The sequence below is a fragment of the Bos grunniens genome, chromosome 25, assembly GCF_055505025.1.
Source record: "Bos grunniens cultivar Pamir isolate PY7600 chromosome 25, Bosgru_T2T1.0, whole genome shotgun sequence".
Classification (NCBI taxonomy): Eukaryota; Metazoa; Chordata; class Mammalia; order Artiodactyla; family Bovidae; genus Bos; species Bos grunniens.
This window is the reverse complement of record NC_141189.1, coordinates 5,425,670-5,450,312: the sequence shown is the minus strand read 5'-3', so window position 1 is coordinate 5,450,312 and position 24,643 is coordinate 5,425,670. Positions and strand designations below refer to the sequence as shown.

Sequence of the window (24,643 nt, the reverse complement as noted above, 5' to 3'; positions counted from 1 at the left end):
GAAATAAAAGGAATACCAAGTATTCGACACACGTTGAAAGAACGTAAGAAAGGAGTGTCATACCTGAAGAGCGTAATTTTTTGAGATTCTTTCCACCATATAAGGGACTGTAGTTTGAAAGATTTCTTTAAATGTCAGCGGGTTCATCATTGTGAAGACACCGGCAAAGTGCTCCAGCACCTCCTTCTCTTCCTTCATCCTCACGGTTTGGCAGTTTGCTACTCGGATGTATGTCTGTCCATTTCCTGCTATCTGAACCTTGCACAGGGGGAAAACCACACGGGAATCAAAACCAAGTCTCTGAACGTATTCCATTACATAACCAGACCAGCGGGGCGCAAGTAAGAGAATTAGAAATCAAATGTCTACTGCCCACCCCATCTTCTAAATTCTTTATTCTCATCTAAAATTTGCAAAAAAACCCACAAACCCAAAAACCTTTGTTAGCAGCAAAAAATTCAGTAAAATTAAATCTCATTTCTACTGCATTCCCTTTATACCATCTGCCTCTCAAAATACACCAACATGAGCATTCTCACTATCAACGCAACCCTGTGCTACAGCACAAACTCAACCCGGGAACATCGATCCTGCAGACCACCTGAACGGTGACAGGCTTGTGAGACCCCTCTGTCACTAGCACCTGAATTCTAGGAGGAACCTGGCCTGAGGCCGCTGCCTTACCTGATAGATATCTAAAGCCTGCATTGCGTACTTGACAAGCTTGATGTAAATCTGAGTCTCTTTGGGCTGTAACTGCTTGTTGGGAATGAACTGAGCTTCTGGAAGAGAGAGGGCACAGTAAGTTACTGGGAGCAACACCCACCCTGGGAAGAACACGGTCTAAGCGACTCAGGAGCGGGATTACCACCAGGAGCTTTACACGACGTTATGCCCCACGTGATGGTCTTGACGCCGCAGACCAGGGTTTTGACCAGACTCCGGCAGTCCGTGACCTGGAACGTCTGCTTGTCCTCCTTGTCCTTCTCGCCTTGCTTCTCAAAGGGCGGCACGGGGGCTGGGGTTACAGGGGTGGCGGGGGTGGGTGGCGGGGGTGGCGGCGGGGCAGGGGTGGGGACGGGGGCTGGGGAAGGGGCTGGGCCTGGGGCTGCTGGGGCTGCGGGCACCCCGGGCAGGGCCGCCTCCACGGCCCCGAGCTCAGACTGAGGCTTGCACTTCTTAAAGATGGCAGAGAGCTGGTACCGCGCGATGGTGTGGAACTTGAGAACAAACACCTGTCAGGAACGCAAAGTGGGAGGCAGGCCCAAGTCACTCTCTTCACCAGGCCCAGCACCCATCCAGAGGACAGAACACACTCTCTGAAGCCACCTGCTGGAATCACTGTTTCCCCTCCCGAGTTACTAGAGCAACTTCCCCAGGGGAGAAGCGGGGGGTGACCGGCCCGATGCCCTGGGACCTCCCCATGATCCACACAGCCCACCCCTGCCCCAGCATTGGACACCTCCCTAGAAACGTTCATGGACAAGGGAGCGCTGGGCTACACAGCGTCGCAGGAAACACTGCTCCAGACTGCCCGCCAGCAGAGTGCTGAGCGCGCCCATGGTTGCCTCCCTCAGCCCTGACAGTCCTAGGAGGCGGCCCATGGCTGTCCTGGGCAGGGGACGAGCAGGCCAGCAGAGAGGGTGCAGCATCTTGCCCCAGGACCCTGGCCTAGTTGATGAGGGAGCGGGGCCTTGCACCCAGGGAAGTTTAAACACCCAGGCCCCAGCTTGGCAACCAGGTGGCCTGAGAACTGCTGGTAAAGCGCTCAGGTGAGCACACAGCGCCAGGCGGGGGTGAAGGCGCGTGTTGGGTGGGGGTGCAGGGCACCGCACCTCCAGCATCCGCATCAGCACGTCCCGCCCGTTGCCGCTCTCCTGCTCGCTTTTGGAGCGGATGCAGTCCACCAGGTTTAGCAGGAGCTTGCAGGACATGGTCTGGATGCTGCTAGGCAGGGACTCGTCGTCGATGTTCTTGGCGAACAGCTGGACGGCGAGGGAGAGGTCGCTGAGGGGCAGGTGCTGGCGGACGTGGTGCACAAGGTCGGCCAGCGTGCTGTAGGCGAGGGGCCTGAGGGCAGAGACCTCCGCTAGCGCATCTCGGCGTCTCCTGGCCAGATCTGCAGGCCTCCACCTCCACCGCCCCCAAGGACCCCAGCGGCGGGACGGCTGGTCTGGGCACACTGCACACGGTCTTGGATTCCCCGTTACCTCCTCCCAGCTATAGGATTAAAAGGGTCCACTCTTGTCTTAGTGCTTAAATCTTTACTTTCTAAGTTGAAAAAGATGGTCACCTTCATGCACATAAATGCACCTCCATGTTTATACCGTCACACCTGGTTAACCTGAGCAGAACCACCTACAGCTGGGCCCTGCCCTGAATGGGCTCTGCTGCTCAAATACAAACAGCCTGTCAACTGGGAACTTACAGGTCATGTGACACATTTCCTATCTACAAAACAAAAACACTTAACACTAGTGAAATAGCTCTACCTGCAGTGTGAATCAAGACAGCGACTCTGATTCAGCCAAGGCACATAAGGCAAACCAAGATGTTTCTGAAACTTCCTGCAATTCTCAATCCAACAGGAGAGGAAAGGCCCATAGCCCACGCTCATGGAGACACTCCTGACACAGTGCCGGATCCCCGGCCGCAGCGCTGGCTTTACCATCATACCTGAGAGTCTCCCGAGCAGTGTATCCTGAGCCAATCAGAATGGATTCGTCAAACAGCTTGTCCATGCAAGGAATGAACTCTGGAACACAAACATCCATTGCCTCCATCACCAAACAAGCCAGGTGGCCAGCAAGTCCCTTAACAGTACTTTCCCAGGAGCTGCTCTGCACCAACGAGCCACCCAGATTTGGGAAAGCGAGGAGGAGGAGGGCACGCACGGTGCTTCAGTCTGAGATGCTGGCTTTGCTGGGCCACGCCGGCCACGCGCCTCACACACATCAGTGTCAGAGATAAACCACGCGCCTCATGTCCTTGGCGGGGAACCTGCCCCAGTGCTTCACTTAGGTCAGTCCAGGGTCCTTGAAAGCCGGAACCAACCACCCAAGGGGGCGGTAGTCCCTAAATGCCCCCTTATCCACTGCCCTGAAGTTGTCCTTCTTAAAGATCTTAAGGTTGGTCGTCATGGAGAAAGAAGGATACTTCTCTATGTAAACTAACAATGGGCTTCAAAATAAATATTCGAAATCTTGTTTGCAAGGAAAAAAAGCAGCAGCCTCTAAGAGCTGAATTCAACCAGTCTAACATCTAACTTAACTTCGGAGAGTAGTGTCTCGGAAACCTGTTGTTCTTTGTAGAGTTAACGAGACTGAAACCAAGCTTCACAGCCCCAAAAGAGTGCCAGGGAAAGATCCACCCTGCCTGCTGGATCGGACGTGACCAAACACACATGAGAAAGATTTCTAACCTGTCAGCACTTCAGCAAGGGCAAACCCCCCGCTCCCACCCCACCTCCAAAGTCGCTATTACTCAGTTGGCAGGAAAACCGACAGTCAGTCACTCGAGACGCGACTTAGTCACTTCAGCAAACAGATTTTAAGACATTCCATGTAAACTGTTCATCGTTTCATAGCATGGAGAAAGAAAACACGGTCTTCCTCTCACCTTTTAAAGCTCGCTGGCTCTGAGTCAGAAAAAGCAAATGGATATTTGCAGTGTCAAAAGATAGGCAGTCAGAAGGCAGAGACACACTGAGAGCTACTCAGACGGTAAACTGGGCTAAGGAGATTGTCACATTAATTGTGAAATTGTTGATGAGATAAAGCAAGAACCCTGGTGGCAGGTGAAACAGAGAGGCAGTCAGAGAGAGGAACGAGGCGGAGAGGGAAAGAGGGGAGGGAAGAAGGCAGACACAGACCCAGAAGAGAAAACAAAGCCAGAGCAGCAATAAACCAGGGAAAGATCAACGGAGCCAGAAACCCTGGGCAGGCTGATGGCCCAGCCCTCGCTCGCTTGCAGGCAGGCAGGCAGGCAGAGGCCGGGCGGACGTACGGTTTCTCAGCTCCGTGGTGAGGATGTGCTTGGCGGCGATCAGCAGCTCCTTCCGGAGGTGCGCGGTCTCTGCCGGACAATTTGAAAGCAGCTGTAACATTCCTTTGACCATCTGCTGAGAGTACTTAGTCACCAACTCCTGCACCAGGGAGAGGAAAGCAACGTAGTTACACTGATGGGCGGCTGTTGAGAAAAATCCAAGTTTCATAAATTTTTAAACAAAAAAAATTTCAGTTAGGACTAAATTTGGCTCAGAGGACCCTCAGAAATAACAAGCCTAACAATCAAGCATTTGCCTTGTCTGGTCAGTCTGCGTGCTGCCACCCTGCTGGGAGAGGCGGCGACACAGGAGGAGTTCAATGGGATCATGGAGGCCCTTTTTATTTTCTGCGTCTTTCCAACTTTCAACAATGTCCCTGTTACAGGGAAGGAGGGAGAAATAAACATCCAAGTTAAAAAACAAAATTCTTCACTCAGTCATCCCATCGACGTGAGTCACAAATGACACCTTTAATCAGCTCAGAATGAGTTCAAGTCACGTCTGCCTTCTGAAGAGTCTCAGGAAGTTATTCACGATAACTCAAGCTGACCAAAAGAGCAAAGGGCATCTACTTCAGATTTTTTTTACTAATATAAAAATGTCATCTCTTTGACATTCTGCAAAAGTCAAAAAACTATGGGGACAGAAGACAAACCAGTGTTTGCCAGGGACAGGGGGCGGGAGGACGAGACTGGCTACGTGTAAGAGGAAGTTTTTGGAAGATGAAAATGTTCTGTATTTTGATGTACTGGTTGGTGGTTAGGTATGTATCTGTTGATTCAGCAAACTGTACAGCCACAAAAGGTGAATTTTACTCCTTGTAAATTATATCTCAGTAAACCTGATTTAAAACAGAGGTCAGTGAACTTACCTGGTAAATTCTGATGATGTAAGCTAAAAATGACAACGTTTTAATTTGAGCAGCAATGAAATCAGCATACAGCTCCTTGTTGTAAAGTTTATGTTGCCTAAGTGAGAAGTGATAAAATTGACAACATTAGCTCTCAGCTCTTTAGGTGATATGGTATCACCTGCAGTAATTACCAAGCCCAAAAGGTTGATTTCTACACAGCAGCAACCGTTAATATGCCCACACTTTTATGCAGTTCTGAGTAACATAAAGAGGCCTTAAAGACATAAAGCAGGCAGTTTTGCCAGGCCCTTGGGCAGCACCCACAACCTGAACCCCAACAGTCAATGGGAGACCGACCTGCCTGCTCCCCAAGGAAGGCACCTATTTGAACAATGAAAGACCTGTGCCACAGGGCTTCTCAGAGCGGATCCACCCTTAGATCCTGCCCTCGAGTGACTAAGAGCCAGACAGGCCACAGGTCAAGGAGACAAGTGCTAAGGGTCTGAGGAGGAACGCCACGAAGTCGGAGAAAACGCTTTGCTGAGAGGCTTCGGGGGTCTGGCCCAGTCAGTGATTAAGGGTAATGGCGTAAAAGGGCCTCCTAGCCCTCATGCTAAGAGGAGCAGCAAGAAAACAGGCTTGACGGCGAGGCGGCCCGGAGCATCTCAGAGCTGAAATCAGGACAGGAAGCCCTAACGATGGTTTCAAATTTACATGACACCAAGGACAGAGGGGGCACATTATCTTTCCAAAACAAAGAATCAAAAAAACCATTACTATCATCATCAAAATGTAAGTTCAGAAAGCCACAAATACATACAAGTTAAACCAAAATTTTATCTAAGTTTCCTGTTTCACAAATGACGACAAGTGTAGTGCCGCTTGGATTAAAGAGCTATGGAGGTCGGCTACGTCACTGGCGAGAAATCTCACCTGGCTTGTGCAGATACCTGAATTGCAATGGTATTCATGATCAGGGGCACAAACTCCGCAACGACATTGTGGATATTCAGTTTGTAGAGCTAAAAGCAAACACATCAGATTCTCATGCTTTTTCACTCTGCTTATAGCGAACTAATTTGGCATAGCAAAGACACTGTGAGATTCATTACTCGGCACACATGTAACATATACATCTATTTGCCACAGAAGAGCAGGTGTGTAAAGTGTCATAAAATGAGAAGCCTTAAACCCCGGAAGCTACTGAAAATACACATACCTGATACATTAACACAACAATGATGGGCAATTCTGCCAACACTTTCAAAGAAAGCGATCCTCTGGGAATGATGGAATGCTGCAAGACAGGAATACAGAGGACTGTGGTCACCACCTTGCCACCTAGTATAGCCCCCATCAGTGTCCCACCACTGAGCACCACCCGGTCGAAATACAGGGAAGGGAAAACACCGACTCATCTCTGTAATTATCTGTGGTGAAAGCAGCAAAATATTTTGAAAACAAAGTACAAGAATTATCATTCGATGTAAAGGGTTTTATATTTTACAACTTCATCACTTGTAGTAAAATCCTCAAGAAAAATGTGTCAAAAAGAGATTCAACTCATTGGAGAAATTAAAAAAAAAAATTTTTTTTTAAATCTGTTATGGGCTTCCCCGGTAGTTCAGTTGGTAAAGAATCCGCCTGCAATGCAGGAAACCCCAGTTCAATTACTGGGTCGGGAAGATCTACTGGAGAAGGGACAGGCTACCCACGCCAGTTTTCTTGGGCTTCCCCTGTGGCTCAGCTGGTAAACAACCTGCCTGCAATGTGGGAGACGTGGGTTCGATCCCTGGGTTGGGAAGATCCCCTGGAGAAGGGAAAGGCTACCCACTCCAGTATTCTGGCCTTGAGAATCCCATGGACTGTATAGGCCATGAGGTCATGAAGAGTAAGACATGACTGAGTGACTTTCACTTTCACTTCACTTTCAAAAGAAAAACAGTAACGTGCGTACCTAGTTTTATTCAAAGGTACTTATAAACAAGAAAAATACAATAAATATAAGAAAAAATCGTCAATACATAAAATCTCAAATAGGTAAGGAAAATATCAGACTCAAAAACACAAATGGAAATGAATGGATAGGAAAAGGGAAGTGAAAAAAGTTTCTAATTCAGGAACAGCAAAGAAATGACAGCTTTGTTCCTTATAAACTAAAATGTAGTTTCCTATGCTCATATTGAAACAGTCTGCAAAACATCGCAGTAGAACAAACACAGATGATTGTCTTGATTTAATCATAAAACACAATCATAGTACATATTCAATACATGTTCCCTATGTGGCCAGTGCTATAGATTTAACACATGAGCTGCAGAAAATAACACTGTTACCGTCACAAAACTCATGGTTCATGAACTTTCCTACAGTGAGAAAATGCAAGTAGTGGAGCTGTAACATTCTAGAACTTCTGTCCCCGGAGCCCACACGGGCAGGCACTGAACTACAGGTTTATACGTAGTTTAAAGGGACTTCACTACTGTTGAAGCTAAGAACAGGCCGGGGCCCCCTGCAGGGTTAGCTGCTCTCATTCCACCATGATTCTGAATGTCTGCATCAGTAGTGAGCAACAGTTCACGTGCACACCTGCAGAGCACAATCAGTGAGGCTCTCTTGTGCGCACACACATTTATTTGCTTATTTTAAATGCCTCCATGAGTTTAATTTTTATGAAAAACCAAAAAGCTTAGGGTCTAAAAAGTCAAGACCTCGGGCTTCCTCCACCGGGGGAGAAGATGTGGATAAAAGCAAAGCTAGGAGCAGAACAACCGAGACACGTACTGTTCTTGTCTCACTGTCCTCACGCTCGGGGTTCACCTTCACAGCGATCGTCGTGATCATTCCGACCATCTCTGGGGGAGGGACGGTGTTCTCGGGGATCACCTGAGGGTTCTCAAAGTAGCGGTTCTACAGAAAAAGCAGAGAAGTCATTTTTCCTAAAGTCAAACACAACATTCCTCTTAATAAAACACGCCTGACGTGGGGCAGGGACGCTCAATATCCTGCCCACGTATGCAACATCAGCCCCACAGTACTAGGAGGCCCCTTTCTTCAGGACCATGAAGATAACACGGCACATTCTCCACCTCCGACAACAGAGAACAGACTTGCCCACAGCCCTCTCTACTAGTGTTTCCTGGCTGACGGAAGAGGAAAGGTGTGCCACGTTACACTGCTACCTCAATGAAGCAGGATGCAGCTCTCTAGTGATAAGAAACCAGGAGCTGGTCCCTACTGAAATAACTTCCCAGTCTCCTAAATAACAGAAGCATAGTCCAGGAGACATTTTAAAAAGCCAGGAAGGACCTCACTGGCATCCTTAGTTCTCAGTGGAATTTGGGCTTCATGTTAAAAAAAAGGGACAGCTTCGTATGAAAAATAGCTCCTTTGATGAAAACAGTAGCTGACACAATGATAATCTGATAACTTGGAAGGCAATCTAAGTTTTATACACTACTGGCATCACCGACTCAATGGACATGAATTTGAGCAAACTCCAAGAGATAGTAGAGGAGAGGAGCCTGGTGGGCTACAGTCCACGGGGTCGCAGAGTCTCAGACATGACTTAGTGACTGAACGACAACAGCAGCGGCAGATTAAAATCCTCAGAAAACAAAAAGTGAATTCTACCATCTGTTAATTTTTTAAAAATTCAAGGTTAAAAAACACCTTCACAGTAGAAACTCTGAAACAAACACATTTATGCACAATGATCTTATACTACAGTATTATTGGTGGGAACCAGGGAGAAGGTCAGAATACACGGATACGGCAGAATTATCAGTCGCTCAGAACGACGACTGCCAAAGGGAGAGCCCTGGAGGACGCTCCCTGCTGTGACAGCGAGTCCTTGCAGTGGCGGGGGACGGGGAGCAAGGGGCGCCCCTCTTCTACTCCACACACTTTAACACGGGTGGCCCTGCTCGGAAACAGTTCTTTCAAGATACGGAAAAATTTTAGTGACACAGAAAAGCGCCGCAAGTATACACCACTCCCCCAAAAGCTTCAAGACTATGAGTGCAAACCATCTCTACAAAGCACACAGTGAAACTCGAAACAGCAATGTCAATGGTTGCTTACAAGTCAAAAGATAATTATGGACAATTTGTTTTCCTTTTTGTAATACAAAACTTCTTTAAGAATATACTGCTTTATGTAAAAATGCAGTAAACAATGAAACTAAAAGGACTCTTTTTTTGAAGTGGCTAATTTATCAATCGCTATCTGGGAGATGGTGAAGGACGGGGGAGCCAGGCATGCTGCAGTCCATGGGGCCACAAGCGTTGGACATGACTTAGCAACTGAACGGCAACAATTTATCAACCTAGATTTTGACTAAACGAAACATTCCTCATTGTAAAATTAGCACCCTTCCAATTATTCTTTCAACCCTTTGGAATAAGGAAGGCATAAATATAAATGATAAATTCAAAATAATATAAAAAAGCATACCACTACTTTTGGAAGCTCCTTGTAAATCTGTTTCACAAAATCCAAAAAATGATGAATCTAAAAAAAAAAAAAGACAATATAAAGATATTTGTAATGCAAATACAGATTTTCTGTAACCATTTTCAGAAAATGCTTACAGTAAGAAAAATATCAAGTCTTCAAATATAAGATCTCATGAAATAGGCAAGAAAAATGCCAGACTCAAGACACAAATAGGCGATGAATGTGAACACACAGATCAAAAAAAGAAAAAGAGACAAAGACTGATAAACCGAAAACAAGTTTTCTAATTCAGGGAGAGCAAAGGAATGAAATGATAATAAATGCCACTTCTTGTCTTTCAAAAAGTAGCAATAGCACAAGCTGGAGGGAGTGAGCCAGGGAGACTCACTGCAAGCCCTCTGCACACCAGTGGGGCAACCCAGCACAGGGGCATCAGGACGTGACACCTGTGACCTGGGGGTCCTACTGCTACAAACTCAGTCTACAAAGTAATTTAAACTATAAACAAACACTAGGTTACGGTCATAAAATAAAAACTTTGAAATGCCCTAAATATCCAAAACTGTACAAGATTATTATATACCCGTTACAAATCAACTTTACAAAACATTCTTTATGATTGGGAAAACACATACATATAAAGTGAAGGGAAACAACCAGGATGTGATACGTTATCCACAGTAGAATTAATTATAAAACAGACAGACACGTAAGGTGGGAAAAAGAAGAAAGGAAACTCAGAGTGAAAAATTCACACAGCAGAAGGAATCTGTCAGTACACTTCATAAATGCCATCAGAATAAACACTTACTTCCTGGGTGATGGGCGGCCTGAACTGTTTGTGTAGTTCAATAATGATTCTTAGACAAATAAGAACATTTTCTTCATTTTCCGTCTTAAAAAAAAAAGCATTTAGAAGAGTTATATTACTGAAATCTTATCTTACTAAAAAGATTAAAGAGTATTTCCTCAGCATTTTTTGCATATACACCCTCCATCAACCCACTTAAATGTGATTTGCAGAAAACTGATAAACCCACAGAACACAGCTGACCCAGACAGGACGTGTTCGTGGCCTCTGGTGGACCATCTGAAGGTACCCCACCGGCAGGTTCTGCCAGAGTCAACAGAGGAGTAACCAGCAAGTCACACTACAAACCAAGGCCTTAACAACAGACACGTCTCACTGCTTGCAAAGATTGCCAGAAGAGTAATAGCTGAGCGCCCGCGTGCACTGGACCCTGTGCTAACACGACACTCATCACGGGAGTTGGGGTGTTGTCCACATCCTAGCAGAGGCAGCTAAGGCTCAGGGCAAGAGGAACGAGGCTGGTGTGGCAGAGCTAACACACGACACAGCCGAGACCTGAGATCAGCGTGACGCCCTCCCGAGCTCACCTTCCCAAGGGGCCCAGAAGCGCGACGGAATGCTGAACACGTCAAGACTGAGGGCAGCAAGAAAACGATTCCAGAAGCTAGCTTAGCAGGCACCCCGTGGATTAACCCAAGAACCTGAGCAACCCTTCATGACGACCGTGCGCCTACTGCGCCTGACACACAAGCACAGAGGTGCAGGGCCAGCCCCCGAGCTCAGAGCCCGCCAGCCCCCACCCACTGTGTCGAGTCAAGCCCCTGTGACCCCAAGAAGATCTTCACTTAATAATCTTTCTTAGTAATCTGGCTGGCAAAGTGGGAGAAAACAGGCAGTTAAGAAAATCTCTATTTGTGAAACTAAATTTTACTGAAAGAGAAACCGGTTGCTTACAGACAGGATTTTACTGTAAGAAAATCATTAAAAGCTTTCAAAGTGGCTAAAAAGAATTCTCAAAAGTTACCTCTAAAAAGCGAAACATCACAGACAAGACATTTTTTGTATGAGGACGAAGATGCTCGTTGGTTGGTATTCTATGAATTATTTCAAGAACAAGCTTCCGCAGTTGCTGTTGAAGAGAAACAAAGGTATAAATATGAAACCCTTCCAAGAGTTCCAAGATAGTGTTTTGCGTCCCACAAGCGTCACACACGCCTGCACCCAGCACTGGGAGCCACCATGCTACAAGATGGAGCCCATTTTACAAACAGTCCCGTAAATTATTTAAACGTAATCCAAGGCATGTACTACAAACTAGCATTTTCTGCATTTCCGTAGCTGTGTACCAAGTCAAGTAAGCCAAATTTTCTTTCACACCTCGTCACCGCTGCCAGGAGAAGGACACGAGGGCAGCGGGTGTGAATTTAAGACAAAAAGACCGGAACACCAACGCAACTTCACTGGCCATCTCCCTGCATCATCTCAGTCCAGCTCCTGGGACGAGCTCTCCAGTTACCTCGGACCGAACCACCGATCGTATCGCAGGCTGTGCCAGGCTTTCATGATTTTGTCTACAGAACTACAGAACTGTTCAAGTTCAGAACTCAGAGGGACATCTTGAGCTGTCACCACACAAGAATGTTTCATTCAGCAGTTCACTTTACTGGTGCTGTGGTAATTTTAAAAATTTTTCAAGAGATACAAGCTGAAACATTTATAGAAAAAAAAAAGACGACGGGGCTGTTTTAAAATGATCAAGGTCAAAGTGTGTATGGGAGGTGCAAAGAGGAGGCGCGGGTATAGAGAAAACCGGGCAGAGTTACGGGAACTGAAAACAGTGTGAGGCTAGAGCTGGGCACCAGGCATGCGGGGGGTCGTGAAATTCTCCCCCCACTTGTACACACGGGTGAACTTACAACACGCAGCCCACGCATGCGCGCTGGCCAGCACGTGTGGAGAGGTTAAACAGTCAGAGATGGCCGCGAGGAAATAAAACCAAGACAGCTACCTGAGGAGGCGATGGCCTTGGGCAAAGGGACCCTTATCTGGCAACACTGCTCTCATTTCTAAGGGCAGCTTAGGTGTTTGAGTTGTTTTCATTCACAAGGGCTGGGGCCCCTGCAGCAGGACATTCTTCTCCTGAACAGCTTACCTGGGCTGGTTTCTCCTGAAGAAACTGAACTTCTCCATCTTGAAGAAACGTAAGGAACCGAGGGATGATGTGTTCCAGGAATGTGGAATACTGAGGAGAGGAGGTCACATTCTAATCACGCAGGAAGAAAAGAGAACGCCGTTAAGGTCTACGTACGGATAGTTCCACTGTAAATTCACATGTCACCATCATCTCAAGAGACATTCTGGGAGAGCTGCTAGCAATTTTTAAAACTTTCAGATGCTTTAATGATAACATCGTTTGAAATAAGTTGACTGCTGCTTCTGAAATCCACTTCAAGAGAACTAAATGCTAACATTTAGTGCTCAGCCTAGAAAAGCTGATGCTGTGGAGAACGTTCACTTCAGAGCCTGTCGGGGCTGACTTTGCCACCCTCAAAGGAGACTTGATCTGAATCTCTTCATCTGGAGGATGAGGAGCTTGACCACACTAAAGTCTAAAACTCCAGCTTATCAGTTAGGTTGATACGAGTTAGATGAACATCACGGGTGTTAAAAGGAAACTAGGAAATGAAACTGTGGTCTAGAGACCGTGCAGTCAGATAGCGACCAGGGCAGGGCCCGGACCCCACTCGGCGAGTATAAACCTGGAACAAGCACCTGACCTCCTGGGCCTCAGTGGCCCCACCTGCGAAGAGGCTACTATCTCCTGCCTTATGTAACCATGTGCAGACTACACGAGCTGGTACACGTAAAGCTTTCCACACTGCCTGTGGTAAATGCTCAACGTCCCTCCGCTGTTATTTACGGCTTCGTTATTATTTACAGTGCTTGCTTCACGAACACTGTGCCCTGTGCCTTTTACTCTTTCTCACTCAATCCTCACCATGACTCTCTTAAGTATTCTGTCCATTTCATAGATTTACCAAAAAAAAAAAAAAAAAGCTCAGAGCTTGCTGACTGTCAAGAGTCACAAAGCTTTGGAAAGTGGATTCCACTCACGAGTATCTAACACCTAAGTGCTCTTCCCTTTTCCCCTTGGAGGCCTCACCTGCACATTCAACGCATGCTCCTATCACATGCTCAACGGGGATAAAACGAGGAAGAAGGTAGACAGAGTCCATGTCCTTGGAGTCGGGGGAGGCAGCAGTGTGGTGGAGAAGACAGGTAATCAAGAAACGATCTGATAACACGGAATTATGATGGGGAAAGCGCTGGGCTGGCAACTAAGGGAACCTAACCTAACTAACTGGAATCTGGAACCAGCGGCAGAGAACACCCTCTGAAGAAGGGATGCGGCTAAGAAACCCTAAGAGGCCAGCAGGGGTCAACCACGGGACAAAGTGGGAAAGGTTCTAAGAAAAGCGCACACGAAGGCACAAACTGATGAGAACTTTTTAAAGTTTCCACACGGCAGGGGTGGTAGTGCAAGAGGGAGGCACTGAACTTTTACTATCCTGAGTCTGAGAAGCCCATGGGCTGCAACTAGACATGTCTGGCGCTGCAGATACTGGTATGGGAGAGGACACAGGTCCAGGGTTGTCTGCTGCCTGAGGAATCTGAGGAGGAGGAAATACAGGCAAAACCCAGAAAACTGTGTTTCGCCATAGGAACAAAGAGCGAGCTGCTGTTCCTGGAATACACACCCGAGCGCTGGTCTCCCAGGGCCAAGTTCAACTCCAGGGGCTCTGAGCCCGCAGCACGCTGGGCAAGGGGGCACCCCCAGGAGCTGGCAGCCCCTCCCCCAGCAGTCTGCGAATCCACGGGGGACAAGAACTGTGCTTGTCACTTTTCACCCCCAACATCTAACTTTTATGAAACATCCCCACTCAAGGATTCAAGGAAAAGAGGTGAGAGTCAAGTTGGAACATTATTGAGGTTATCAAGAAAGCCAGGTCATCTACTCGTCAGCCCACAGCATCCAGATTCCACAGCCTTCAAAGCATCTTGAGTGTCAAATTCCTCCCACAGGACAGATGCAACAGGTTGCTCAGTTATGCCAGGATTTCAACCCAGCCCACAGCTTTTCGATCCACAGGAATGTCCCCCGTGATTTCTAACTTGAACATTTCTCTATTTTCTGTTAGGAGAGACGGCCCCTATGATACTTACTTTGCTTGGAATCTTATCCCTAAGTGGTTAATGAAAAGAATTTCTAAGATTCCTCAAACTCTTGCGAAGTCTTCATTTCACTTAAATATTTAGTTCTGGGATAGGAGTGGTGGTAATTTAGAATTACTTTCTGATGGTCATTCCAAGTATTTCATTCTTTGAAGGACTCAGTCATCTGAATTTCATTTAAGCTAAATGTCTATCAGATAGATTTCAAAAAGCATTATTTGGAAAAGCCCCAAGTGCTTTTCATTCTGCTAATTTAATCGATGCATCTGAGACCAAAGTGGGAACTGACTTGCTAACTGCCAGACTCTCGCCAACGGGAGAGGAAGGAATGAGACACTTCCCTGGAAGAGCCCCCTGCGCCCATCAGGCCGGCCCACCTGCCACTCCTGCAGCATCACAGGCGGCGCCGTGATCCCAGCCTCTCAGGCAAACCTCCGAGAGCTGTGGTTCTGTCCAGAGAATGCAGAATGCAAGCCTTTCCTGTTCTACTCCCACCTGTTTTTAAACAGTTGGCACTAATACTGGAAGAGAAAGCTCTTTCGTTCAACCTCTAAATATCTCAGGATTTTTTTTGTCCCACTTCAGTACGAGGCAACAAGTTCTTAAAACATCTATTTAACACAGAACAAAACCAAACAATTCCCCTACCAAAGAAAAATACCATCCGTTACTATAGATAGGAAGGTATCAGATTCAATCCCACTAACATTCATCTCGTGTTTAGTGATTCAAATGACAGAGGCTAGGAAACATTTTGTTCTTAATAATCATATTAGCTCTGTGAGAAAGGTTTTCCCATCCCCACATTAAAAACAAGAAGGTGACTCTCTCTTTGGCCTATGAGACTGACTGGCACCAGACTAACCGTCAAGTTGGACAAAATATAGATAACAGTTTTGGGCGCTGGAACAGAGGCGGAGCAAGGCCATGATCTCCAGAAGATCACCAGCCGCGCCCCACCTCGACTCTCTGCCTGGGTCCCATTTCCCGACTGGGCTCAGGAGGCCGGAGCCCAGGGTAAGCACCATGGTCCTGCTGAGCCGAAGAGCAAACAGCGAGTTTGCAGCAGCCAAAGTGGCTGGAATCTGCAGGGCAAAGCCCCAGAGGAGAAGGAACTACAGAATGGGGGTGTGGATGGTCTCCCCAGAGTTCTGGACAGAGCACTGGGCTGTACTTCTGGTGAGGGAAGGTAAGACTGCCTGAGGCTTGCCAGGGAGTGCGGGCTTGAGGACTGAGAAATGAAGAGACATCAGAGGTCTAGCAACGTTAGAGGACACTGGGGGTCCGGCCTCGACACAGTGCAAAGACCTTAACACCTGGAGACACCTCAGACACTCGGCTGACGAAGGACCACGCCCCCGAGGAAGGTCTAGTTTACCCAACCCAACAGAGTCTAAAATCAGTGAGAGCCACACCGAGATGGGGTTCGGAGGTTGAAGCCTACCAAGTCAGAGGGACTTTAGAAACCCCTTGGGCTTCCCACAGACCCTCGAGCACAGCGTAAAACCAAAACTCCACAAGCTCACTGAGATCGGCCAGCACCTGCACTGCTGACTACAGTACAAATATCAACTCTTCCAAGGGAGGTGACAGAACCCAGGGTCCCTACACTTCACAACGTCTGGTTTACAATCAAACCTACCAGACACGCAAGGAAGCAAGGCAACGTGACCTCGAGTCAACAGAAATCAACCTTAATACAGCCCAGATTTTATATTTAGCAGAGACTTCAAAGCAGTTACTACAATAAATATGATGGTCTCAATAAATGAAAATGAGGAATCTCTGCAGAGAAGTGACATTTAAAGAAGCAGCAAATGGAAATTATAGGAAGTACAGTGATTAAAATTTAAAAATACAAATAAACTGAAATTTAAAAATAGCATCACAGCAGACTGGAGATGACGGAAAAACAGCCATTGAATCTGAGGACAGATCAGAGAACAAAGAGGGAAAAGACTGAAGAAAAATGAATAGAATCTGAGCGACGAATATAAAATATAAAACTGTAGAATGTAAGACCCAAAAGACAAAAACCGAGTCTCAGAGAAGTTACAAACAGGAGAGCCAAAACTGAAAGCCAGCACTCATTCCACACAGTAACATACCGTCCATTACCTAATGTAGCAAATCTACAACAGAAGTCTGAGTGTATTCCGAAGGCATACACCTAGAAGAGGTATCGGAGAAGGCAATAGCACCCCACTCCAGTACTCTTGCCTGGAAACTCCCATGGACGGAGGGGCCTGGTGGGCTGCAGTCCATGGGGTAGCTGAGGGTCAGACATGACTGAGAGACTTCACTTTCACGCACTGGAGTAGGAAATGGCAACCTACTCCAGTGTTCTTGCCTGGAGAATCCCAGGGACGGCGGAGCCTGGTGGGCTGCCATCTATGGGGCTGCACAGAGTCGGACACGACTGAAGCGACTTAGCAGCCATAGCAGCAGCAGAAGAGGTATACGGTATTTGAAAAGTGAAAACAAGGCCAAATACCTAAACAAAACAACATTCCTCAACACTGTTTGGGACTCACTATCACTAGTGTGAAGACAATGGACAATACTGTACAGATTTTCAAATTTCAATTTTGAAATACAACACATTACATTAACAAAGAATATAACTTTTAGGTGACTAGTGAAAAGACTTAACAAGGGAACTGTAGGAAAGCACACGTATTTATCTCAAAATGAAAAGGTATAAAAATATAAAGCTCATACCTCGAAGTTTTCACTAACTTCCTGCATCATTTTTAACTTTGTTTCATCAGCTGTAAATAACAAAACAAATGATCAGGTAATTGAAATTATGTTAAGGGTGTTCCTAAAAATTACTGGATTTAATAATTTAAGAGAAGCAATCAGATCTTATCAGTTTAACTGTCATGGTCCAAAAGGAGGCACATAACTAGTTCCCTACAACCAGTCGCACGCATTCGTACTCCCAGACACACGTGTGCATGCACAGACAAGGAAACACACACACACACACACACACACACACACACGCGCGCGCGCGCGCGCGCCTCTTTGGAGATCCAGCTAGTAATGCTCATCACTTTGCTTCTCCACAAGGCAGAGAAAGGGGAAGTTCGGATAAAAGTTAACGTGACTACTTCTCTGAGTGTGGGCATCACCTAAACGGAGATGAAGCTGTCACATCAACACATTTCTTAATGACAAAGAGGATCAACTCACGTGTGTTTACATCCGTGAGAGCTGCCACAAACTGAAGATATTTTTTCATCAGAGTGGTTTGGTCAACCACCGTGGCCCCTTGTGTTGCAACAAATGCCATTTTTCTTTTGAGTTAGTTTGTTTCTCAAGAGAAAAGTATCATGTCCATGAGTTCGCCCAGCCTACAAAAAGAAGCACATGATTAGCTAACTTATTGAGGGCATAAATTCACAGTCTCCAGGAAAATCTTACCTAAATGCCTGTATTAATCTAAATACTTTGCCATTAATTCAGAAAACAACATGACTCCCTCTGCTTTTTTTGGAAAGTAAAAGTCCATTCTATTCATTTCTAAACACGACTTTTATACACAGATCCTTTTCTTTCCTAGAGTATGTCCATCTTTTCCTGGGCAAGGGGTCAGCAAAACCTCTGGAAAGAGCCAGATAGTAAATATTTTGGATTCTGTGCTCTGTCACAACTCTTGAGTTCTGCTATAGCCACAAAACAGCCACAGACAACTTACAAATAAATGAGCATGGCTGTAACTCATAAACCTTGACTTATGGACACTGAAATTTGAATTTCACTTTAATTGTACCATGAGACATTATTCCTCTTTTGATGCCCCTCCAACTATTAAAAAAAAAGAAACTGTAAAAACCATTTTCAGTTTTTGTGCTGTATAAGAGTAGCCACCAGGCTGGATGCGGCCGGCTGACTGTGGTTGGACCCTCTCTGCACTGGGTGACCGAACTTCACTGTGCACTAAAATCAGCAGTACCAAAGGTGACTCCCAAGCACCAGGCAGAGACGAGCCCTGGGAAGCTGTAAATTTTGTTCCCACCTGGGCACACATCAGGCACTCAGGAAACACTCCTGGGATGAATGCACAGGTACTTCCAAAAACCATCTCAGTGAGTTGGAAACAGGTGTGGATGACCACACTTTAAGCACTGCAACTCCAGGTGGAAAAACAAGAGACCTGATTCCTGTACTAAGACCCCTTACTAAGAGAACCTGGTCCAGCTGTTTATCCATCCTCCCTGCGTGAATACCCGGCTCGTTTCACTCTGCACGAAGGAGCAGTTTCAGGACTCGATTTTCTTTCTTCCTTCAACAAACACACCACCGAACTCCTCTGCAGGCCCTTCCACGGCCCTGCCTCCGGGCTTAAGCTTCCCTGCAGCTCCCACTTCTGCGCCCCTCAAGCGATGGGGACCACCCCCCCCGCCCCCGGAGACCAAGAGAGAGCCCTTCCGGCCCGCCGGCTCCAGGCAGGAGAAGGCACTAAACGGAACCAAATGGAGGGAATCCCGCCGGCCGCGCTAGACGAGACCCGACTTCGGGCTTCCCTCCCCACCTCGAACCCCAACCCCGGGGGGACCCGAGACTCGGGGTCACGGCCTCCCCTTGCCAAAGAAACTTCGGGGAACGGGGGGAGGCGTGCCTAAACTTTTTAAAAGGCTCGAATCCCACCCCCCCGCCTTTTTTACCGAAAGCATCAAACTCTCCCATTTCCCGGGACCCCGAAGGGCCAGGCTCGCTCTCTGCCCGGGCCCAGAGTTGGGGGGCGCCCCTAAGGGGAAGACCTCCCATCTTCGCCTTGAGGGTCGGAGAGCAGCTCCAAGAGCCGGAGGCCGAGCGTCCGAGCCTGGCTTGGGTCCCGCCGCCGCGTCCCGCCCACGTTCGGGGCTGGGGGTCGGAGTGGGGGTGTTTCGGGGTGTGGGGGGGAGCCCCCGAGACGCCGCCGCCGCGCCTGCTCGCGACAAACGGCCCCGCCCCGCCGGGCCAGAAGGGGCGCTGTCGACGCCGCTACCTTCGCTCCGTGCGCCCGGCTGGGGCGAGCCAGGCGCCTGCGTGCAGGCCGAGAGCGGCCCGGCCGGCCCGGGGGTGCAGGGAGGACACGGGGACCCCCAAGCCCGCCCTCCTATCGCCCCGGCCTCAAACGGCCCGCGGCTCCGCTCCGTGGGTCGCCGGCCCCGGACGCCCGGTGCCCGCCTCCCAGCGCCGGGCTACGGCGGGCGCCGAGGGCCAATCCCCGCGCCGCTCGCCCTCCGCCGTCCCGCGCTCTGCCCGCCCCGCTCCCCGGCCGGCCACGCCGCCCGGCCTGAGCCCCGGCGTTGGGGGGTAGGGGGTGCGGGAGGACTCCAAGGGCGCTCGGAGCCTCTCTCCGTCGCTCCGCGGGCCGCCGCGCCCGCAGAGGCCTCCTCACGCCCGGGCCCCGCCGGAGCCGCCGTCGCCGCCGCGCGCGCGCCTCCCGGGGCAGTTCCGCTGCCCTCTGGCGCAGCCCCGCCCTGGTCCCCGCACTTACCCCGACCTCGGCGGCCGGCCGCCCGCAGAGGCCCCCGGCCGAGTCCCAGTCTGCGTCGCGCTGCACGGCGCGCAGTCCCGCCCCCGCTTAAAGCCGCTGCGCCGGCCGCCCGAGGACTAGGCCCGGGCGCACCGCCCTCCAGTGGGTGCGGCCTGGGCGGGCGGCGGGAGCGGGGAGGGGCGTCACGCCCGGGTGGGCTCGGCCCGGCGCTTTTAAGCCTGCGTCCGCTGGGGCGGGGCTGCCGGCCCGGGAGGGAGGGGCAGGCAGGTGACCGGCGTCTCTGGGCTCTTTCTGTCCTGAATGTCTTCTCCGGAGCCTGGAAGCTGGGGAGGAGGGACGCTTGCCGGGGGCGCTGCAGCGAGGGCGATGGGGGCACCCTTAGCAGGCGGCGGACGGGCCCGGGAAGAGGCCACCTCCAACGTAGCAGGCTGGGCGGGGTTTTCTCCTTCGCCGGCGTCCTGGGGGTCCTTCTGAGTCCGGGGAGGGGGAGGAGGTAAGGAGGGTCTTTGGGAAGGACGAAGGCTGAGGACGGACGGAAACCCTGGAAACATAGGGCAGCCCAGGTGTTCTGCCTGGAGGTGGCCGGCCTGGTCAGTTGCTGCAGCTCCATCACCCTGAGGCTAGAATGCAGACCTTGGACCAGAGCAATGATGACAGGGAGTGAAGGCCCTGATGCCCTGGCGCCCTGGCGTGGGCTGGACCTAAAGGTCCCGGAAGAGAAACGTACTGTCGGATCTCACCTATGGACTCCCATGTTTGAGAGTGGTTGAATGATGAGCTATTCCTGGAAACCTGTGGTTAGCGTGTTAGACGGACAGAACGCCAAGTGATGACCTGACCGACCTCCACCTGCTCCATGACCTGGCTCCATCTCCTTTTTTTGACAGTACTTCCCCATGACCCCCAACGCCCTCCCCCCCATCATCATTAACTCACCAAAATCTTTGTGTTCCCTTCTCAGACGGATACATTTCACACCTGGTAATAAATAGAGCTTGCAATTCCTGTAAGATATCCTATTCACAGACATGCTTCTTGCTTTTGTTTAATGTTGCCTTTCAAGAACAAGCCTCAGCTGAAGCGCCTGGGATTGTAAATAGATGCATTTGTACTTAGTGCCAATTATTTCTGCCCCGGAGGGAGGCGGGGGGGCCTAAATCAAGAAAGAAGCAGCTGTAGACAAATCCTTTGATAAGTTTCAGTTTAATTGCATTTGATAAAGACCTAGAGTTAGGTCAGTGATAACATTGGCGGAATTCCTACACTTTCCCATGGCCTTAGCTTCTCCTTTAAAAGTACCCATCATGCTGCTATGATTTTTGCCTGTTTTCTTGTCTGTCTCCTGAATTAGCAGTTGGGGACAGTGTCAACTTCATCTCTATCATATATTAATAACTTATACCCCTCCTCTGCTTAAAACCCTCCAAAGGGTAACCGTTTCAGCTTATCCTCCCCCCCGGCCCTGTGCACCTTCCAACCTTATTCTTCATGTTCCAGCTACAATGGCCTTGCTGTGCACCCTGCCCACCTAGGACCTTGGCAGCTGATTCTTCTGCCTGAAATATTCTTCCCTCAAAGGCATAAAGCAGGCTGCTTGTCATCCTTGATGAGCTCAAATGTCATCTCCTCAGAGAGGCGAAAGGCCCAATAAGAAAACCATCACACACCCCCTCCCCCCCGCAATCTCTCATTATACTGGAATTTTCCTTATAATCTGAAATTTCTTATTTACTCATTTATCATCTGTTTTTCCCTCCTAGACGGAAAGCTCCCTTCTTGTCTTTCTTTACCAATGTATTCCTATTGCCCATTGGATGTTGTCTTAGTCTCCTTAAGCTGCCACTACAAACCATCACAGACTGGGTGGCTTACCCAACAGAACTTTATTTCTCATAGTTCTGGCAACTGAGAAGTTCAAGATCAAGGTGCCACCAAGGTAGATTTCATTCTGAGGCCTCTTCTCTTGGCTTGTGGTGGCATCATCTCACTGTGTGCTCTCTCAAGAGATCAATCTCTGGTGTTTGTTCCTCTTCTTATAAGGATACTAATCATATTGGATTAGGCCCCCACCCTTATGACCGCATTTAGCCTTAATTGCTTCTTTAAAGGTGCTGTCTCCAAATACAGTCACTTTGGGGGCTACACCTTGACATATGAATTTCTCAAGGGATACAATTCAGAACATAATCAAATGTATAAATTTGTACCCTGTATGAACCCATAGGGCAGGATCAGCTGGGACACTACAGAGAATACAGGGAGCCCCAAAATATTCAGTCAGGTGGGCACGAGCAGTCTGCAGAAGTGGTCCCTGCATGGAGTGGGTCAGGGCCTCAGCCTGACTTTTTGAGAGTCACCAAGAACCCACTCTTCCTCTCTCTCCCTCCCTGATTACCTTTGCCTCACCTGTTGGGCTGGCCCTAAGGGTCCCACCCCTATGAAGAACCTTTCCCCCTGATGAATCAATAAATCCTCCCTAGGTCTCGTGTGAGTTTCAACAGGGTGACTGGGTGTGCTGAGGTCAAAAAATTCCAACAGACAATCTGGCAGAGTGGAGGTCTAGGCCTGGAATCATGGTGAATTCAACAAAGAGATCACCCTGAACTCCCTTTTGCCCCCTCCACACTACCATAGGATTTAACCCCAAAAGCCTCTCCAGAGCTGATCTGGGGTGACTTATCAGATCAGGGGCCCCCACTTCCCGCAGTTACATTTCCAGCGAAGGACAATGAGGATTTGTGGTAGGAAGATGAACACTATGGCTGCTGCCCTTCTGTTACCAAAGGGAAGTCTAATTATACTATTTTGCTAGGGCCAACAGACCAAAACACCTGCTTTAGAAAAATTTTCAGCAACAAGAATGTACCTCAAGACAGGTGCGGGGGGCGTCGCTGTGGTCCAGTGGTTAAGAATCTGCCTTGCAATGCAGGGGGCGTGGTTCCATCCCCGGTGCAGGAAGATCCCACATGCCTGGGCAACTAAGCCCACGCGCCACAACTTCTGAGCCTGCCTGCTGTAACCACGGAAGCCTGTGTGCCTAGAGCCCATGCTGTGCAGCAAGAGAAGCACCGCACTGAGAAGCCTGTGCGCAGCAACTGGAGACTAGCTCCCGCTTGCCACAAGAGATAAGGCCGCGCAGCAATGAAGACCCAGCACAGCCAAAAAGAAAGAAATAAATATCAAAATAACACTTCAAAAAAGACAGGTGCTGTGAGAGCCCAGAAGAAGGAAGGTTTCCGGCAGAGGTGATACATGTGAGAAATTAGACAAAGAAGACTCAGATCAACATCAGCTTCAGGGTGGCCTTTCCAGGTGGTTTCTGCGATTCTGGCTGCTGTAAAGTTACCCGATGTAATGTTACACATTTTTAAAAGTAATACATGGGGATTTCCCTGGTGGTCCAGTGGCTAAGGCTCCATGCTCCCAAAGCAGGGGGCCAGGGGTTCGATCCCTGGTCAGGGAAGTAGATCCCACATGCTGCAACTAAGACCTAACATGGTCAAAGAAATAAATAAAAACAAATATTATAAAAAAAAATAAAAGTAATAAATGTTCTTATTCTTTTCATACAGTTAGTAAATTTTATTTTTTTAAAGAACGTGTTTGTCAGTTTAATTTTTTTTAATTAAAAAAAATTGTATTTGGCTACACCACGGCATGTGGGTTCTTCAGTTGCAGCATGCAAACCCTTAGTTGAGGCATGTGGGATCGAGTTCCCTGACCAGGGGTCAAACCCGGGCCTCCGGAGCTTGGAGTTTTAGGCATTGGACCACCAAGGAAGTTCGGCAGTTAGTACATTTTAAAAGCCACTAACAGCCAGACTTTTGAATCATGTGAAATAGTTAAATATTTGAAACAATTTATAACCTTAACAGATTCTTTTCTTCTCAAGCACAATGTTCTTCTCAATTCCTGGTGGACAAGCAAAATTCTCCCAATTCCTTAAGCACTTCTCATGACGACAGCCAGCACTGATTGAGCACTTAACTACGTCCAAGTACAGACTTCCTTTGTGGCTCAGTGGTAAAGAATCCACCTGCCAACGCAGGAGAGGAAGGTTAGATCTCTGGGATGGGACGATCCTCTGGAGAAGGAAATGGCAACCCAGTATTTTTGCCTGGGAAACCCAAACCCACTCCAGTATTTTTGCCTGGGAAATCCCATGGACAGAGGAGCCAGGTGGGCTATAGTCCGTGGGGCTGCAAAGAGTCACATGTGACTTGGCGACCAAACAACAGCAAATGTCCATGCACTGCTCTGTGTGTTCACTCGTTTTACCCTTACTGCAGTCTCATGGGGTCTTATTTTTCTTAAAGAAAACTGAATTGAGGCACCAGGACAGTCATGTGACTTTCTCAAGGTCACAGAGCTCTCAGGGAGAATGCAAAGTCTACTGGTATCTGTCCCCATGATGGTGACTGATCCCATCAGTGAGTGACATCTGTCTAGCACTTTTAACTTTCTTAAGGGGACTCACTCAAATCTGTCCCCCCCACCCCCTGGGGACCCCCAAGCTACTCCCCTGGTCCCACCCAACTCCCTCTCTCTGGGTGGGCTCTTTTGCCAAGGATGAGGGAGAGGCCCAGCTGGGACCAGGATTCAGGCTGCGGGTGTCCAGCCTTTAAGGTCAGCCAGACTGGCCTCCTTCTAGCAGAAAAGACTCGCGCTGTTCCTGTTAAGGCAGATGGAAGCGCCTGCTTGGGCCAAGGAGTGTCCAAGGAGCGGCCTGGTCTCTTCTCATCGCGGTTGTCT

General features: G+C 48.6%; 1 protein-coding gene and 1 non-coding gene across 13 annotated transcripts in view; both read right to left on the bottom strand.

Annotated features, from left to right (window-relative positions):
* Nucleotides 1-20,361, bottom strand: part of TRRAP (transformation/transcription domain associated protein) — a 90,882-nt gene extending 70,521 nt beyond the window's left edge. For 7 of the 12 annotated variants that reach the window (XM_086373947.1, XM_086373953.1, XM_086373951.1 and 4 more), the window contains exons 1-17: nucleotides 19,892-20,361; nucleotides 17,599-17,759; nucleotides 17,122-17,171; nucleotides 12,320-12,430; nucleotides 11,192-11,296; nucleotides 10,168-10,251; nucleotides 9,354-9,410; nucleotides 7,683-7,808; nucleotides 6,118-6,195; nucleotides 5,832-5,920; nucleotides 4,917-5,013; nucleotides 4,006-4,144; nucleotides 2,677-2,755; nucleotides 1,836-2,070; nucleotides 869-1,235; nucleotides 685-782; nucleotides 64-258 (exon numbers count right to left, since the gene is read on the bottom strand). In XM_086373947.1, the coding sequence (XP_086230073.1) occupies nucleotides 64-258; nucleotides 685-782; nucleotides 869-1,235; nucleotides 1,836-2,070; nucleotides 2,677-2,755; nucleotides 4,006-4,144; nucleotides 4,917-5,013; nucleotides 5,832-5,920; nucleotides 6,118-6,195; nucleotides 7,683-7,808; nucleotides 9,354-9,410; nucleotides 10,168-10,251; nucleotides 11,192-11,296; nucleotides 12,320-12,430; nucleotides 17,122-17,171; nucleotides 17,599-17,698 (2,010 nt within the window). In that variant the 5' untranslated portion in view covers nucleotides 17,699-17,759; nucleotides 19,892-20,361. Of the gene's footprint in view, nucleotides 1-63; nucleotides 259-684; nucleotides 783-868; nucleotides 1,236-1,835; nucleotides 2,071-2,676; nucleotides 2,756-4,005; nucleotides 4,145-4,916; nucleotides 5,014-5,831; nucleotides 5,921-6,117; nucleotides 6,196-7,682; nucleotides 7,809-9,353; nucleotides 9,411-10,167; nucleotides 10,252-11,191; nucleotides 11,297-12,319; nucleotides 12,431-17,121; nucleotides 17,172-17,598; nucleotides 17,760-19,396; nucleotides 19,592-19,891 lie in introns of those variants that run through there. The other 5 variants (XM_086373949.1, XM_086373954.1, XM_086373957.1 and 2 more) reach the window with 3 other exon arrangements.
* LOC147344795 (small nucleolar RNA ZL1) lies at nucleotides 17,255-17,470 on the bottom strand. The gene has a single exon (XR_015155101.1). It is a non-coding gene; the product is annotated as a small nucleolar RNA ZL1 (small nucleolar RNA).
* Nucleotides 20,362-24,643: the final 4,282 nt, after the last annotated feature.